General features: G+C 33.6%; 1 protein-coding gene across 1 annotated transcript; it reads right to left on the reverse strand.

Annotated features, from left to right (window-relative positions):
* Window positions 1–7240: 7240 nt before the first annotated feature.
* Window positions 7241–10906, reverse strand: LOC110995794 (NADH dehydrogenase [ubiquinone] flavoprotein 2, mitochondrial-like). Its single transcript, XM_022263122.2, has 6 exons — window positions 10804–10906; window positions 10600–10725; window positions 9692–9879; window positions 8767–8974; window positions 7806–7882; window positions 7241–7374 (listed from the first exon to the last, which is right to left on the reverse strand). The coding sequence occupies exons 1-6, from the start codon at window positions 10834–10836 to the stop codon at window positions 7251–7253; spliced, it is 756 nt and encodes a 251-aa protein (XP_022118814.2). The 5' UTR covers window positions 10837–10906; the 3' UTR covers window positions 7241–7250.
* Between the last annotated feature and the right edge of the window lie 3111 nt (window positions 10907–14017).

The following is a 14017-nucleotide window of genomic DNA, read 5'->3' on the forward strand; positions in this document are numbered from 1 at the left end:
AATAAATATAATAATAATAATAAATGAATAAATGGAAATAAAGCTAAAAGGGAACTTTTTGCTCCTGGAGCTGAAACCGATGACATCATGAAAAGCATAAGCATGCTCACAATTACTTTTTTCTTTACAGAAACTCAAGTGCTAAGGGTAGAAGTCATAAATATTTCACCGGAAAAGGAACGTAGGAACAACAGATTATTCCATTATTCTGCCAGAGATTAACCCAAGTAGAGTTTTAATAAAACCACTTACACACAATATTTTATTGTTAAGTAATCGTTATAATAAAATCAAAGAAGTCTTTTATTTTTACCACGCGATCTGAAAGCACCTTTAAGACGTTTCACGGCTTGAGTTTTCACGCAATAATGGATGTTTTTATTCAATTTACAAGGCTTACTTAAGTTTAAAGGGAGTTGGGATACAAATCTTGATCGATAGGTCGTACAGGGCCTCATCAATTTCACCCAAAACCCGCATTTGCACTTTAATGGCCACAAGTAAATTAGCCTTTATCCCAGAAACTTTCTGGTTTAGACAATATAAATATGAACTATCGCCTTTGTGGTGGAAAAAAATTGATGAAACTGTGTATAAACTTTAATAGTAAGTTTGTTTTGCGTTAAAATCTATTAAATGGGGCAAAATTGGTTTAATCGAAGTGAAAAGAATGGGCGAAAGTATTACTTGCCATCCAGACTATTTACTATATCAAATTGTGGAAACGCAAGGCCAATATGGGGTAGGATTTATTATTAAACAACAGGGTGATGGTACCCAAGGGAAGGCGAACGGAAAATAGGCCGACCACAGAAAAGGTGGGACGATGATGTTAGACAAGTGGCAGGAGTCACATGTAACAGAGTGGCTCAAGAAAGAAAGGAGGCCTTTGCCGACTGGTAAACAGATCTAGGAAAAATAACCGAACAACAAATATTACACTAAATTTAAGCATAATCTATAAAGTTTTAGAATTTAATGTTAGCTTAACAAATCCATGTACCTAATTGATCTGAATAAAAGGCTATTATAAGTTGTTTTGCTTCTTGGGCTTTTAGAAGCGCGAATTCGGTCCTACATGGTGTACTGGTCTCACCTCTGCAGTACCTTTTGCTTGACCATATTCAACGAAGAGCGATTCGAAACTTCGACGAGCACTCGAGAAAAGAGCATACTAATTCTTAAAAGACCGGAAAGTCTTCTAGGAATATGAGTTTTCATGTCATGTGGCATATCATATGCCTGTTTGCCTCCAGAACGGAAAGTAACGAAAACTACAGATGTCTAACCCAGGTGGATTCGATTTCGGTAATCATTGCTTATAACAATAAGAATGTGACCGTTACTATGTCTTTAAGAAGTATCAATCACGCGAGCATTTGAACTAGTTTCCAATTAAGACGGAACGGAAGATTATAAGTAAGTAGGTACATTTAATTAATGTAAAGGTAAGGTTTTCTAAAAATAAATCTTAATAGTAGAAAAACTAATATGCCGTCATAAATAATGGTATAATAATAAATCCAGTGATGTACAAAAAACTTAATAATAATAACAAATTCAAAATTTAAGTACACCACAAGAGTTTTGACCGCTCTAGGCTAATCGAGATGAGACCTTATTTTTATATATTTTTCTTTTCTTTTATTGCAGCTGCGGTTTGCTATACTCATCTATTTTTGCTTTCCTTTGATTTTCCTTTCGAGGTTTTGACAGATTTTTTTACCGTCGATTAATCATTTAGATGATACATACATCAACATAAAATATATATAAAATCTTCCATCTGCTTGTAGATGCAGTTCACAGTTCATTCAGTGTTTTGTGTCGGTCTAGTAGAAATATGCAGGGGATGATGTATAGCATAAGCATCTAGCGAAGATGCGATTCCAGCGCAAACCCCTAGATCGTCGCGCCCTAGGCTGCAGGCTAATTAGCCTAAGGGTTAATCAGGCCCTGTACACCACATTTCATATGTGCGATATCGAGTTGCTATTAATTAATCTACACCAATATTATAAAGAGGAAAACTTTGTTTGCTTGATTGTAATGAATAGTCTCATAAACTACTGGACCGATTTTCTTCGAAAAATTCTTTCACCATTCGAAAGCTACATTATCCACGAGTAATATAGGCTATATTTAATTTTGAACAAAAATAGGGTTCCGTAAGATATTAGGGTTTTTCGGACACAAGGTGTAAAAAATCAACCAAAACAGTTACTTATTTTGCGTACCCTGCCTAAACTATTAAAGATAGAACCATAAAATGTTCTAAGTGATTGTAGATCTTATAAATATCTACAAAAAAGTCCGGGTCACACTATACCTATCTATGACGAGTGAGGCACAATAACCATACATGATATACATGGCAAAACGACGTTTGCTAGTATTTAATATATTACCAGTTAATCAATTGGTTGATGTTACAAGATGCTCTCAGTATCATTAATTTATTAACATGTATAATATATGTTCCACTAAAGCCATCGTAAAATATTCACATTTATTAAAAGGTTGGCTTCTAGGAATCGTAAACGCCTACTTACATCTGATCAAAAATTCATCATTATGAAAGCAATATTGCCGTTCAGTGGGTTTTGAATATTAAATGCAATGTACTAAGGCAATGTAATAATTAAGTTTATCTTCCAATGGTGCCTTCTGCTTTGGATGGATGCCGATTATTATGGTTACTTCGAGTTTGGTTTCTACGCCTCTGAATAATGCAGTGAAAGCACCAATGCAAATCCGAATATTCTTTAACCAAGACGTACGTCTGCAGCCAGGATCTGTGCTAACTTGATACTGTATTCTCTTTGATTAAATGAAGACTCTGGTCATAAACTTTGCCTAAGGCACAACTCAGTTAGATAAGGGAAACCTTTATTATATAACCTTGGTGCTTAAAAAACCCCATCTATAATATCTTTTGGTTAGGCCATAGGAATCGTCAGATGTCGTGCGCACATGTTTTCGCCTAAATTATGGGCTTAGACGACGCTACCAAACTTGCTGTTTTTGTTTTCAAGATTAACGATGAACTACGCCCCGGAAAAAACGTCACAGAAAACGGCTGTTGCCTAAAACTTTGATGTATAAATCTTACAGATTTTACGACACCCGCAACAGTGCTTATAACTAGTTTTAAGCTGTAGTCAAAGGATTGAGTAGTGTAGTGTAGTGTACCATTGTACCATTGTGTAGTGTGTAGTATACCATTAGCAAAATTAATTATTATTTCAAATTACCAGTGGTAAATCTAATGTCGTAAACTATAGATGTATCAGAAACATTTTGCTCGTGTTTGTTAAGCCTTTCATTGCATTGTTTATTATGTAAATAAAATTATAAAAGGTCCATTGATCTGTTTGCATTATAATCGAATTCATTTGAGTAAAATCGAGTTGTTTCTGATTTCGCTGCTATAAAACCTCATAGTTAATTTCACGTTAATTGTTGCTTAACATTCAGCCAATTCAGGCTTTCATTGACGCTAGAGGCTATCTGTCGATGAATTTAATATTTATCATAAAAAATGTTATAATAACAAGAAATACTTATGCTTACATGATGAGCATTTCTAAGAGCTAAAAGTAATTCTGGTTTAATTCTATAATGTCTTTTAACCTACCTCGATATATATATTGATGATTACTTCGACTACTCTTGAAGCATTATACATCACACAAAATCATTTAATTTTAAAGCACTTTCTAATATTAATAAAATATTCGTTACATTGGTTTATATTAAAAAATACATACCGCATTTTTTGAGGACTTACTTCCCTAATGGCGTAACTTAAAGCAATAAAAGATATCAAAAATGTATTAAAAAGGGCGCCAGTACTCCAAGCAATAATGGAGCGCGAGGTCCGGTGCAACCATTAACCACCGAATTATCTCGTCTCTCCAAGTATTTGGACGTTTATTCACTGTGCAAATGTTTCGAAACAAAATTGTTTTAAATTTTATTATGCAGCCCGGTTATTCAGGTACCTTCCTTATAGATCCGTTTTTAAAATAACGAATGTTCCAGTTATAAAAGGAACCGTATAACTAATTTCGCTGATACAAACTTTACAATTGAAATACGAGTTCACACAGATGTTTAAATGTGCTGGTACTTCTTTTAGCTGTACTAAATGTAACTTTAGGCTTGCCTGGAAGATCGCTAGTTAGTGATAAGGCCGCCCGTTGCATCCCTTGTAATTTTTATGAGTTGTGTCATTTGTGTTTCTTTGCAGCGAAGTGTGAATAAATAAAAAAATAAAAAAAATAAATGAAATCTTGAGATACATCACAAATAACATAGGAATGTAAAATTTTATGTTAACGCCACTTATATAGGTAATAAATATGTCACTTAAGCTCTTTAAGACCCGATGAATGTCTCAAGTTACAGTTTTTTGTTAATGAGCGTAGTAACCCTACCTTAGGGTTGTGCCTTGGTTTAAAGTATTAAAGACTTGACACTTCCCTCGAACAACCGCCTTAACTTGCAGTATGATTCGATATGCGAAAAATGGCCACAAATAAACCCATAAAAGGAAAAAATCGTAAAGGAAAGCCCTTGGTGATACAAATTATTGAGAAATAACATTTGACGGCCAAATTCCAATGTTATGAATATTTAATTAAAATTACGTTGGCTTAATGGTTTCTTTAATTTTGATATAAAACTTTTTTCATTTTGGCCTTCCCAAGTTTAATACGAGATTATATAAAATATACATTCTATTGCTTTTTAATTAATGACATGTAACGTAATATTACATAGTTAAAATACTTAAAAGGGCTCTTTTTGTACCCAGCCCCTCTTGGTCTAAACGTGTTACCAAAAATTCTCATGAAGAAGATAAATAAATATTTTGTGTGGTTTTATGAAACCAGGGTTATTCCATTCCATTCCATTAAGGGTATAAAAATCGCTTTATCAATCCTAATTTTATACTTGGAAAATTGGAATGATAATGAGAAATAATAAAATTAGACTGTCTCTAACTAATATTTTCATTAAACTCTGTATCTAATAGAGTACGACTTACATAATACTTAACAATTATTTAGATTATATACAATTATTAAAATAGCGTGGAGCTCTGGCACACGTGAATAATAGTCTATACATTACACGGTCAGCTGGCTGCTATGACGAGCGCCTTTCACTTTATCCCTACTCCGCGGCCGACCGTCACGCGACATGCGCTACACAGTCCAAAAAGTTTGAGACGATGTAATAAAAGTTTCACTTTAATATATTTTTTTTTAGTTTGAGTAAAGCTTTTATATTAAATTGTATCCATTAAAAAGATATCAAAATCATTAGCAATCAGCAAACAATTCTCATTGTCCGTAGCAGATAGTTTCACCTGTAATTAAAGTTTGTGGTTCAGATAATATCGGCTCTGATTGCCGGGAACTACTTAATTACGAGAAGGTTTCGCTCCCGAGGGAAGGCGATCTGAGACGAGCACTCAAGATTTACTGCTCTTGACCCCACTTGATCCTCCAACTGACACCCGATATATCACGATACATGTAATTACAATGTTACTAAACAGTCTTTAGTTTCACATTTCACAATAATTATTTCTCATTTCATAAGATGCTGATTTTTTTCATCAGTTATACATCTTAAATTTTATTTTATTTCTGTGAAAGGATTATTAAATATAGAAATAAACGGTACGGTTTATTATTAAATTTGCTAAGGCCTTCATATTCCACGAAAATAGTATCAGCATGAAATGTCTAAATTAATGAATAATTCACTTATTATCGGAAAATAACCGTGTGATGCAAACATCCAGAATGTTCAACGAATAAATTATATTTGCTTTCATTGAAAATGTGCTTAAGATATGAGATATGAATATCATATACATTAGAGGCATTTTTTGAAAACCAGGTATATGTTCAGATACCCTCACTATTATGTATTTTGTTCCAGATCAATAAATAAATCAGTGGGCTTACAACCTCTTTAGGAAGACCTAGCGCCACTGGCCAAGAGGCCTCAGATTTTTGAATCTGTTTTTTAAATCTAATAAGCGAGTAGGTGATCAGCCTCCAGTGCCAACCATGACCATCCTCCATCAGACATGTCGGTTTCCTCGCGATGTTTTCCTTCACCGTTCGAGCAAATGTTAAATACGCACATAGAAAGAAAGTCCATTGGTGCACAACCGTGGATCAAACCTACGACCTCAGGTATGAGAGTCGCACGCTAAAGCCACTAGGCCTACGCTGCTCTTTTTGTTCTATATACAACGTTCTATATATTTAATTATTATTTATAATTTTTCATATATTATAAAAGATATCCAAATATTATTATGATAAAATACGTAGGGTGAATAAAAACGAATTCGTGCGTTCTTAATATTACCTGTAGTTATTTCAGACCTGAACTTTGAGATAACAATTGATACAGAAGTTAAATATAGCTTTATCAGCCTGATTAGTTCCTAAATTGATGCCTGCGATTAAACATCTAACTCGGATTTGTCGCAAAGGCTAATGGCCGACATGCCATTATAACTTGCTAGATTTAGAGTGCATCAATGTTGTTTGTTGAATTCACAACCCTCTAGGTTATCAATTCATAAGACACCTTTATTTTACAATGCACTCTCTGTATAACAGGTACACGGTATTCTAAAATATTTAACGAGTCAAGAGTGGATTTTCTAATAACTTGAAATTTTAATTGACATAATGTAAAAAATACACAACGTATGTATTATATATTCACCAGATTTAATTTATATACTAGTCCGTTCAGTTTCTATAGAATTTCTTTTTAACCCAAAGAACACTACATGGGAAACGAGTGATTCAAGAAATGAATGTAAAATGCATTGTTATTTTGTATTAGCGTGAGTTCAACTAATCTGGTTGCTGATGACAATTCTATGACACAGCCCATTCTTCGTAATACTGCCAGGCTTAATATGTCGAAACCTGAGAAATGTATGAGTTCTATGAATCTAGTTACTGATGACAAAGAACTCACATTGTACGTTGTGGTTTTAAAAGTAAATATTCCCTATGCTGTTGATCTCTGTTTCCCCCGCGAGTACCAGTCGGCTTGGGGGAGATAAAATATATATTACATGACACGATGCTAAATATGTTTGAGTATACCTGAGAATTGAATCAGAAACAGTCATAAGGTTCAAACAAAACACATATTTCAAGAATATTTGTTTAATTCAGGACACATGAAAATATATTAATATTTCAGTTATGGGGTAAAGGAGGGGCTGCATTACCCAATCCTGCTTGAATACCGAATCCTGGTGGTGGTGGACATTCGCATAACGTAGTAAGTCCTGTTATAGGCTCTGCAGCAAACCTTCCACTCCTTTGAGGAAACAAAAGAATATTAAAAACTGAGACTTGTCCTTTCTCAATTAAAAAGTTGTATTGTACATTTGTTTTAATTTGACAACATTATAGGACCTAAAATATCTCCTCAAATTTACTACGTATGAAAAAAGTGTTCAATAGAAATAGTTATAGTTTATGAACTAGATTATAAACTATACGTCAAGAAAAATAATTTATTATGAATGTATTGGGGAAAATAACTTAGAAATAAGTAGTCTTTCAATACAGATTATGTTTTATGTTTCTGAAAGGTAAATAATATTTATTTATGACCATTTTACTATTCCCAAGGCACTTTCCATATGTTTATTGTAACTACTAGGTATAATATTAGTCGACTTAGACATACTGAAACACTTCGACAGTCTCATCTTACAGCTCAATTGAACTAATAATTAGACTTACTGCGGTCCACAAGGTGGTATGCCTCCACATTTTAGTGTCTGTATAATATTGTAGACGTCACACACAGTTACATCCTCCTGTAATATTATGAATAATGTTAAATAGTACACGCATATAACATGTATCTACAGATTCGTCGATAAAAGAACGCAAGGGAATTGGATTGTTGGTGTACGTAAAAGGTGCACTTTCTTGGCATGCTGTTTTCAGATTGTATCAGGATTGGTTTTGAGACATAATTTAACCTTTAGATTTTCTTGCTTGACTTAATTCACGTAATCCTGTAAGCATTCCAACATTTGATCAGTCATCATCATTGATTTAACCGCTCCACTTTTTCTTTACACAATTCACCCAAATTTTCAGGGAAATCGTTCCAATTTCTGTGGAGGTAGTGTACCTTGATATTCATATCAAGGCTGCTGAAAGTGTGAAAACATCAACACAACATGCTCTGTTTTACTGTCATCTTTTTTGTGTCCAAGACAATTTTTGCAGTCTTACGACGAACAGTCTGGGTCTAAGTAAAGTAATGATAATACGTAAATAAAGTAATAGTAATACTAATAAGTCTGTGTTCAAAGAATAGAACTTATGTCTGATAGCTGTAGCTCAAAACCCGAAGCTGCTGAAAAGGAACAACAGGCATAAAATTCCAAATAAAAAAATATGTTATTTTTAATGATGGCCGCCAAATAAAGTACCTACAGAATGCACAAGCCTTCATTAAATTTAACAACCGTATAAAACGGAAATTGCAGGTATCATTGCAAATCTCATCACGTATTTTCAAAACGGAAACTTGAAAAAATTATCTAATACGAAATGAGAAATCGAAAATTGCCCTTCGAATTGCCAGCCAGTTAGAAATTAAACACACGTTTCGGTGAGGCCAATCATCGATAGGCCGAGATAATCTCCTTGATTCGATTTAGATTGGCGTGCATCCAGGCTCACTTACATAGTAATCATCATCAACAACCAGAACGGGGGCATTGGCGCATGCGCCCTGGCACTGCACCGTGTCGACACCGAACATACGATCTGCGGATAGGCTCCCGGCGCAGCAGCATGTCGCCTCTTCTACTGCCTGGAGAATGACGTCTGAACCACGAAGCATGCAGGGCGTCGTTACACAGACTTTCACGTTGAATTTGCCTCTGTAGCGCCTGTGGAATTCAAAGTAGTTAAAAAGCTATACGTAATCGCAAAGAGTTTTATTTGTCCCAGTGAACAACTTCAGTACGAGATCATATACCTATATATTGCTCTTTTATCTGTGCCTTTTATTAAATTTAAGAAATGTATTAAAGAAAAGCTGTGTAAGGCTTACTATAAAGTTACTTAAAGTTGATTATGTAGTTGATAAAAGGGCCTAGGACTAGTGCTGGCCAGGCTATTTCTAATTAATTTGCTATATTTGTTTTAAATATTGTAGAATTGTTTGATGATTTGCTTTTTCTAAAAAGAGTACCGAGAGTTTTTACGCCGGCTTTTTCTCTCGGCCCACACCCTCTGTCTTCTTTGCCGATGAGTAGGGATGCCAACAGGTTCGATTTTAATGACGTGGAATAAGTGATACCATGATGATCTTATGTTACAAAATAAACGTATTTCATTTCATTTATTTCATTTCATTATTTCGCAATCGAATAATGATTTTAATTAAATTTAAATTGGTTTAAATTATTATTTATTTTTCCTATAACTATTCTATATAAACAAAATGAATTGTAAAATATGTTGCTACGCGCAAAACTTGAAGATATCCAATTAGCTCATATACTTCTTATTATAACATAAATAGTATAAAGCAAACTTGACAAATTGTGATCCATCTTTAGCCATGTCTGCTACGAAGCTATAATGAACACTTTGCTAATTACCTCTTACACATAGTGTAAAACGTAGCCCACTCATACACTCTCATCCGTGGAATACTAAGCACGTCAGCCACTTTATGCATGGCTGATATCGGAATCCAGCCTATCTGTCTTTGAACTATATCCATAGCCGCAGAGATAGCTGACCGCTGACAGCCTTCGGGATAGTTCTGGATGATTGCACATAATCTCTGGAAAAAGTCATCATACCTAGATTAAAATGTTGTGTATCCCTGTCACACATCAAATTTTCAGTCAAACGTCAAATTTTAAGTCATAACGGATTCCGCAATATGCTTTCCTTCATAAGCAAGAGCTACGAGCACATATATGAGTTTTTAGTTATTATATTTTTTTATAATTATTATGCAACATATAATTTTTATGAAACATATACTCATTACTATAACAAATATCCTTAATAAGACCATTCCTTTTCTAATATGAAGGTTTTATGTTTAACTTCAAAGACGAAAAATTATATTAGATTCTACTCACTTGCATATGTAGTATAATCGAATAATAACCGCCTTAGAGTTAAAACATAATGTAAATGATAAAAAATAATTAATGTATACATATATACTTTACATTGATATTTTTCTTGTCGCATGTCTCGTATCGCTCGCAGTGTACATTACAGCTAGATAATACGTGCTATGGTACTAATTAAAAGTCTGCGAAATCCCACGCTTCAATGACGTAGTCAAAACGAAGGAATTACTAGGAACTATTTCCCGTTCCGGTATTTTGTATACCGATGTATGTAACAGGAATTTTTATCACTAGTAAAAGAATGTACAAATTTGACTGACCATATTGTGTGATCAGTTAAATCTGTAAATGTCATAAAAGCGATTGTTACAAATAAATTGTTTAATAATTGTATTTAAGCCTCAAAACATAATTACCGTCATGTTAGCTTCTGTAAATTCGAATGGTATCTGTGGATTGTTATCATTACTATCACGGTGCACAAAGATCTCTTCGCTTAAAAGATTTTTGGAGCAGGAAAAATTTCTTACAATTTGTGGTATCTGGAAAATGTAAATAGGTAAGATAATGGCACGTAATTTCAGAAAAGAATTCTATTAAGTATTGCAATACCAGGTTACCTTTTGTACCACCTTAAACCTATTAAGAAGCATAATTATAATCAGAAATGTAGTTCCAATTTTTGTTGAAACACCAACAAAACGTCAAAGAATGTGACAAGAATACTGTGACAGATAATAAAATATAAAAAATGCTTGCTTTATGGAGTTTATTAAAAAAAACGATATTTCATATTCCACGTAGGTTGTTCGTAAAAAAGGCAAGATTACTTTCCTAATAAAACTAGCTTATTAAGAAAATTACAATCTTGTTGCGTGATAAGGAAAAATCAGTTTAGAGTTTCAAAATGGCCCTATGCTCTGTCTGTTGCCGATCTAAAAGTCGTTACCTGCACGGGCGATATTACCGGATATTGGGAAATGATGCTAAAAGATGGTAGTTGTCGGATCAAGACTACTACTAATATCGGTGGATGCAATATCGGGGATCATTCCCATAAAACCGCCCGAAGCGAATATCGGGTACGTTATTGACCTCATAGAAATTCACCGATGAAGCACATAGCTTAAGCGATTTTAACATCGTAAGTGTAAAGAGATGTTTATCGGTGCAACCTAGTGACCCCTTTGGGCGACTGAAGCCAAATAGGTCACACATTATCAAAATCCTAATATTATAGATGTCTGAATTAACTAAGCACATGTTTATTTTGTATTTCGACTCGAAGGAAACGTTAATATTTCATCCAAAAATCAATTTGTTGTTGACTTCGCGCTCGTTCAGCTTGTGTTATTGAAACATTTTTCAAACAACTACAAGTATTTTCATTTTGAACATGATAAATGCGGTTAATTCTGTCATTTGCAGTACCACTTTTCCTTTGTTATGAAAACGTTTCGTTGTTTACTATAAAAATAACCACTGTACGTTCAACGTGGTACTAACAGTGAAAAATAATTTTAATTTACTATTTAATAATAAAACTATAGTTAAGATATGAAAAATAAAATATAGCTGAGAAGGTTTAATGGTCAGTTGTAACTGCATAAACAAAGTTAAGTAACAGATGTAAGAGTATCTTAAGACTGTGTTTTCCCACTGTGACCATTCCTTAGGAAGACATAAGCCAGACCAACGTTATATAGATTATACTTTAGTGAGAAAAATACGGGTACTGTAGAGCGACAGAACTTAATACACGTTTTATATCTTATGCCTTATACTTACCCGAGCTCAGTCAAATAAAGTATTGTATATATATTACGTCTAATTCAATATATAGTCTTATTCCTCTCCCTGCGAGGAATACTAACGATCAAGTAGTTCCTCAAGCAGTTTTTCTTGCGTTCAAATGCCGGCATCAGTTTAAATTATAAATCATTTATTTATTTAGGTAAGACAATGATACTTATGAACATCAATAAAGAAATACATATTAAATGCTTCTAATATTACGTTTAGTGCCAGTTCAAGTTCAATCAAGGGCGCTGAACGGACAATAAGAACTGGCAATAAACTCTCCGCGACTCTTCTGAATTACCAAGATTTTTGTTTTACAAAATGTTTGTAAGGAGATGTAAACATTACACCATGCTCTAAATCGGAAGAAATGAATAGTTAATAAATAATAAAAAAATAAAAATTAAAGATTAGTCCTCTATCAGCAGTAGGCATGGTGAAATAGGAGCACGCACTTACATTCTCGTGAGAGCAACACGCAAATACATAGTCGAAATAACTAACAACAATGGATTTATATAATATTTACGAAATCATGATTTAACGAAGTCATGAAAAGTAAAGCATGCAATAGTATTGATATTGATGTGGGCACTTCTTGGTTTTGGGAGAAGAACAATTATTGTTTCTGGTTGATGTCTCAAGCGATACTTAAGACACAGATGTTTCAACCCCATCCCTGAAGTAAACTGGACAACACATAATAAATATATATTATATTCACGCTGATTTTTAAGAATGGCTTTATTTTTTAGATGGCTAACGGGTAGGATACATGGATAATGCTAGAAGGATGTGTGCAAGTTGAATTGGTTCCCAATACTTCAGTAGGTTGCTGATTGCCACGCACTATCACTATCTGGAACGGACGTCGAGGTAGCACAGACGAAATGGACAGGTGGAATCTCTTTTTCTGCCTTTGCAAACAACGAAACCGTTTTCTCCGACGATGAAACTGACCTGATTGCAAACCATGGAAAATGCGGTTTTTTTTAAAGTAAAATTAAAATTCCCTTTTTATAAAGCGATCAATTTCATATCCTTTCGATATATACATAAATATAAATTTTCAAATAAGCAATATTTTTAATATGCAAAGTGCTTTTCTAAGACATTTCCAAAATAAAAAACGTTTATCTGAAGCCGAGTGAAATTATTTTATCCCGGGCTAAAGCTGACGCAATGAAAACGAATCTCCCCAAAGTGCCTTGACATCAGAATCCTGTGAGCCGCAACCCTTACTCATTACGTTATCGAGTTCCCCCGAACCCTTTCTTTCCTAAGAATTATGCCCGTAAAATAAACATATACTTGATTGAAATGAAGTTTACACGTATCAAGTATTGTCTAGATATTGATTTTATATAAGATTACTACAACTTTCTTTGCTATCATACAAGTATTTTTTATATGTCATGGCAAAAGTGAGAATCATTGCTCGGCGACAGATAAAAAAATAGTTTTAATAATTTATTATTAAAAATGCTTAAAATACGAAAAATATAGGTATGTTTTTTTTACCTGGAAAGAAAATACGCATGAAACATAAAATCTCAAAAGCTATATAAATTTAGTTGTAGCCAAGTTTTAGTGTGTTATTAAGTAGGTAGATATATATAATTACAGGTAATAAATAAAGTGAAAACCTCCTTCTGAAACCTATAAGAGGAGTAAGTATTAGATCGAACTCGTCTCCTACCTCTTAAATAAACCGGAATTTTATTGTTATTCTCAACCTACGCATTAAAGTGGTAGTTCTCCCTATCCTCTGTAAAAGCATAGGAAATCCCAAATTGTTTCTGGAACTGACTAAATTGTATTATTTCACTTAACTTAACTTATAAATGACCGAGACACTGGAATTCTTTTGTTCTATAAAGGGAAATAACGTTTAAAATGTACTATTTCTTACTGACATCTGCGAATACATAAATAATATAAGAGCCTGAACCTTATCTATATATGTATCATAAATCTAGTGTACCGGTATAAAATATTGCGGATTCTCAAAGTTACTCTACTATACTGTAGTGA

The sequence above is a fragment of the Pieris rapae genome, chromosome 1 (assembly GCF_905147795.1).
Source record: "Pieris rapae chromosome 1, ilPieRapa1.1, whole genome shotgun sequence".
NCBI classification, from domain to species: Eukaryota; Metazoa; Arthropoda; class Insecta; order Lepidoptera; family Pieridae; genus Pieris; species Pieris rapae.

Coding starts and splice junctions, on each gene's coding strand:
- LOC110995794 (XM_022263122.2), bottom strand. CDS start 10,836: ATGCTTCTTAATAGGTTTAAGGTGGTACAAAAG. Junction 9,880..10,599: donor TTACAGAAGCTAACATGACG/GTAATTATGTTT, acceptor GACTTTTTCCAG/AGATTATGTGCAATCATCCA. Junction 7,375..7,805: donor ATACCACCTTGTGGACCGCA/GTAAGTCTAATT, acceptor GTTTCCTCAAAG/GAGTGGAAGGTTTGCTGCAG.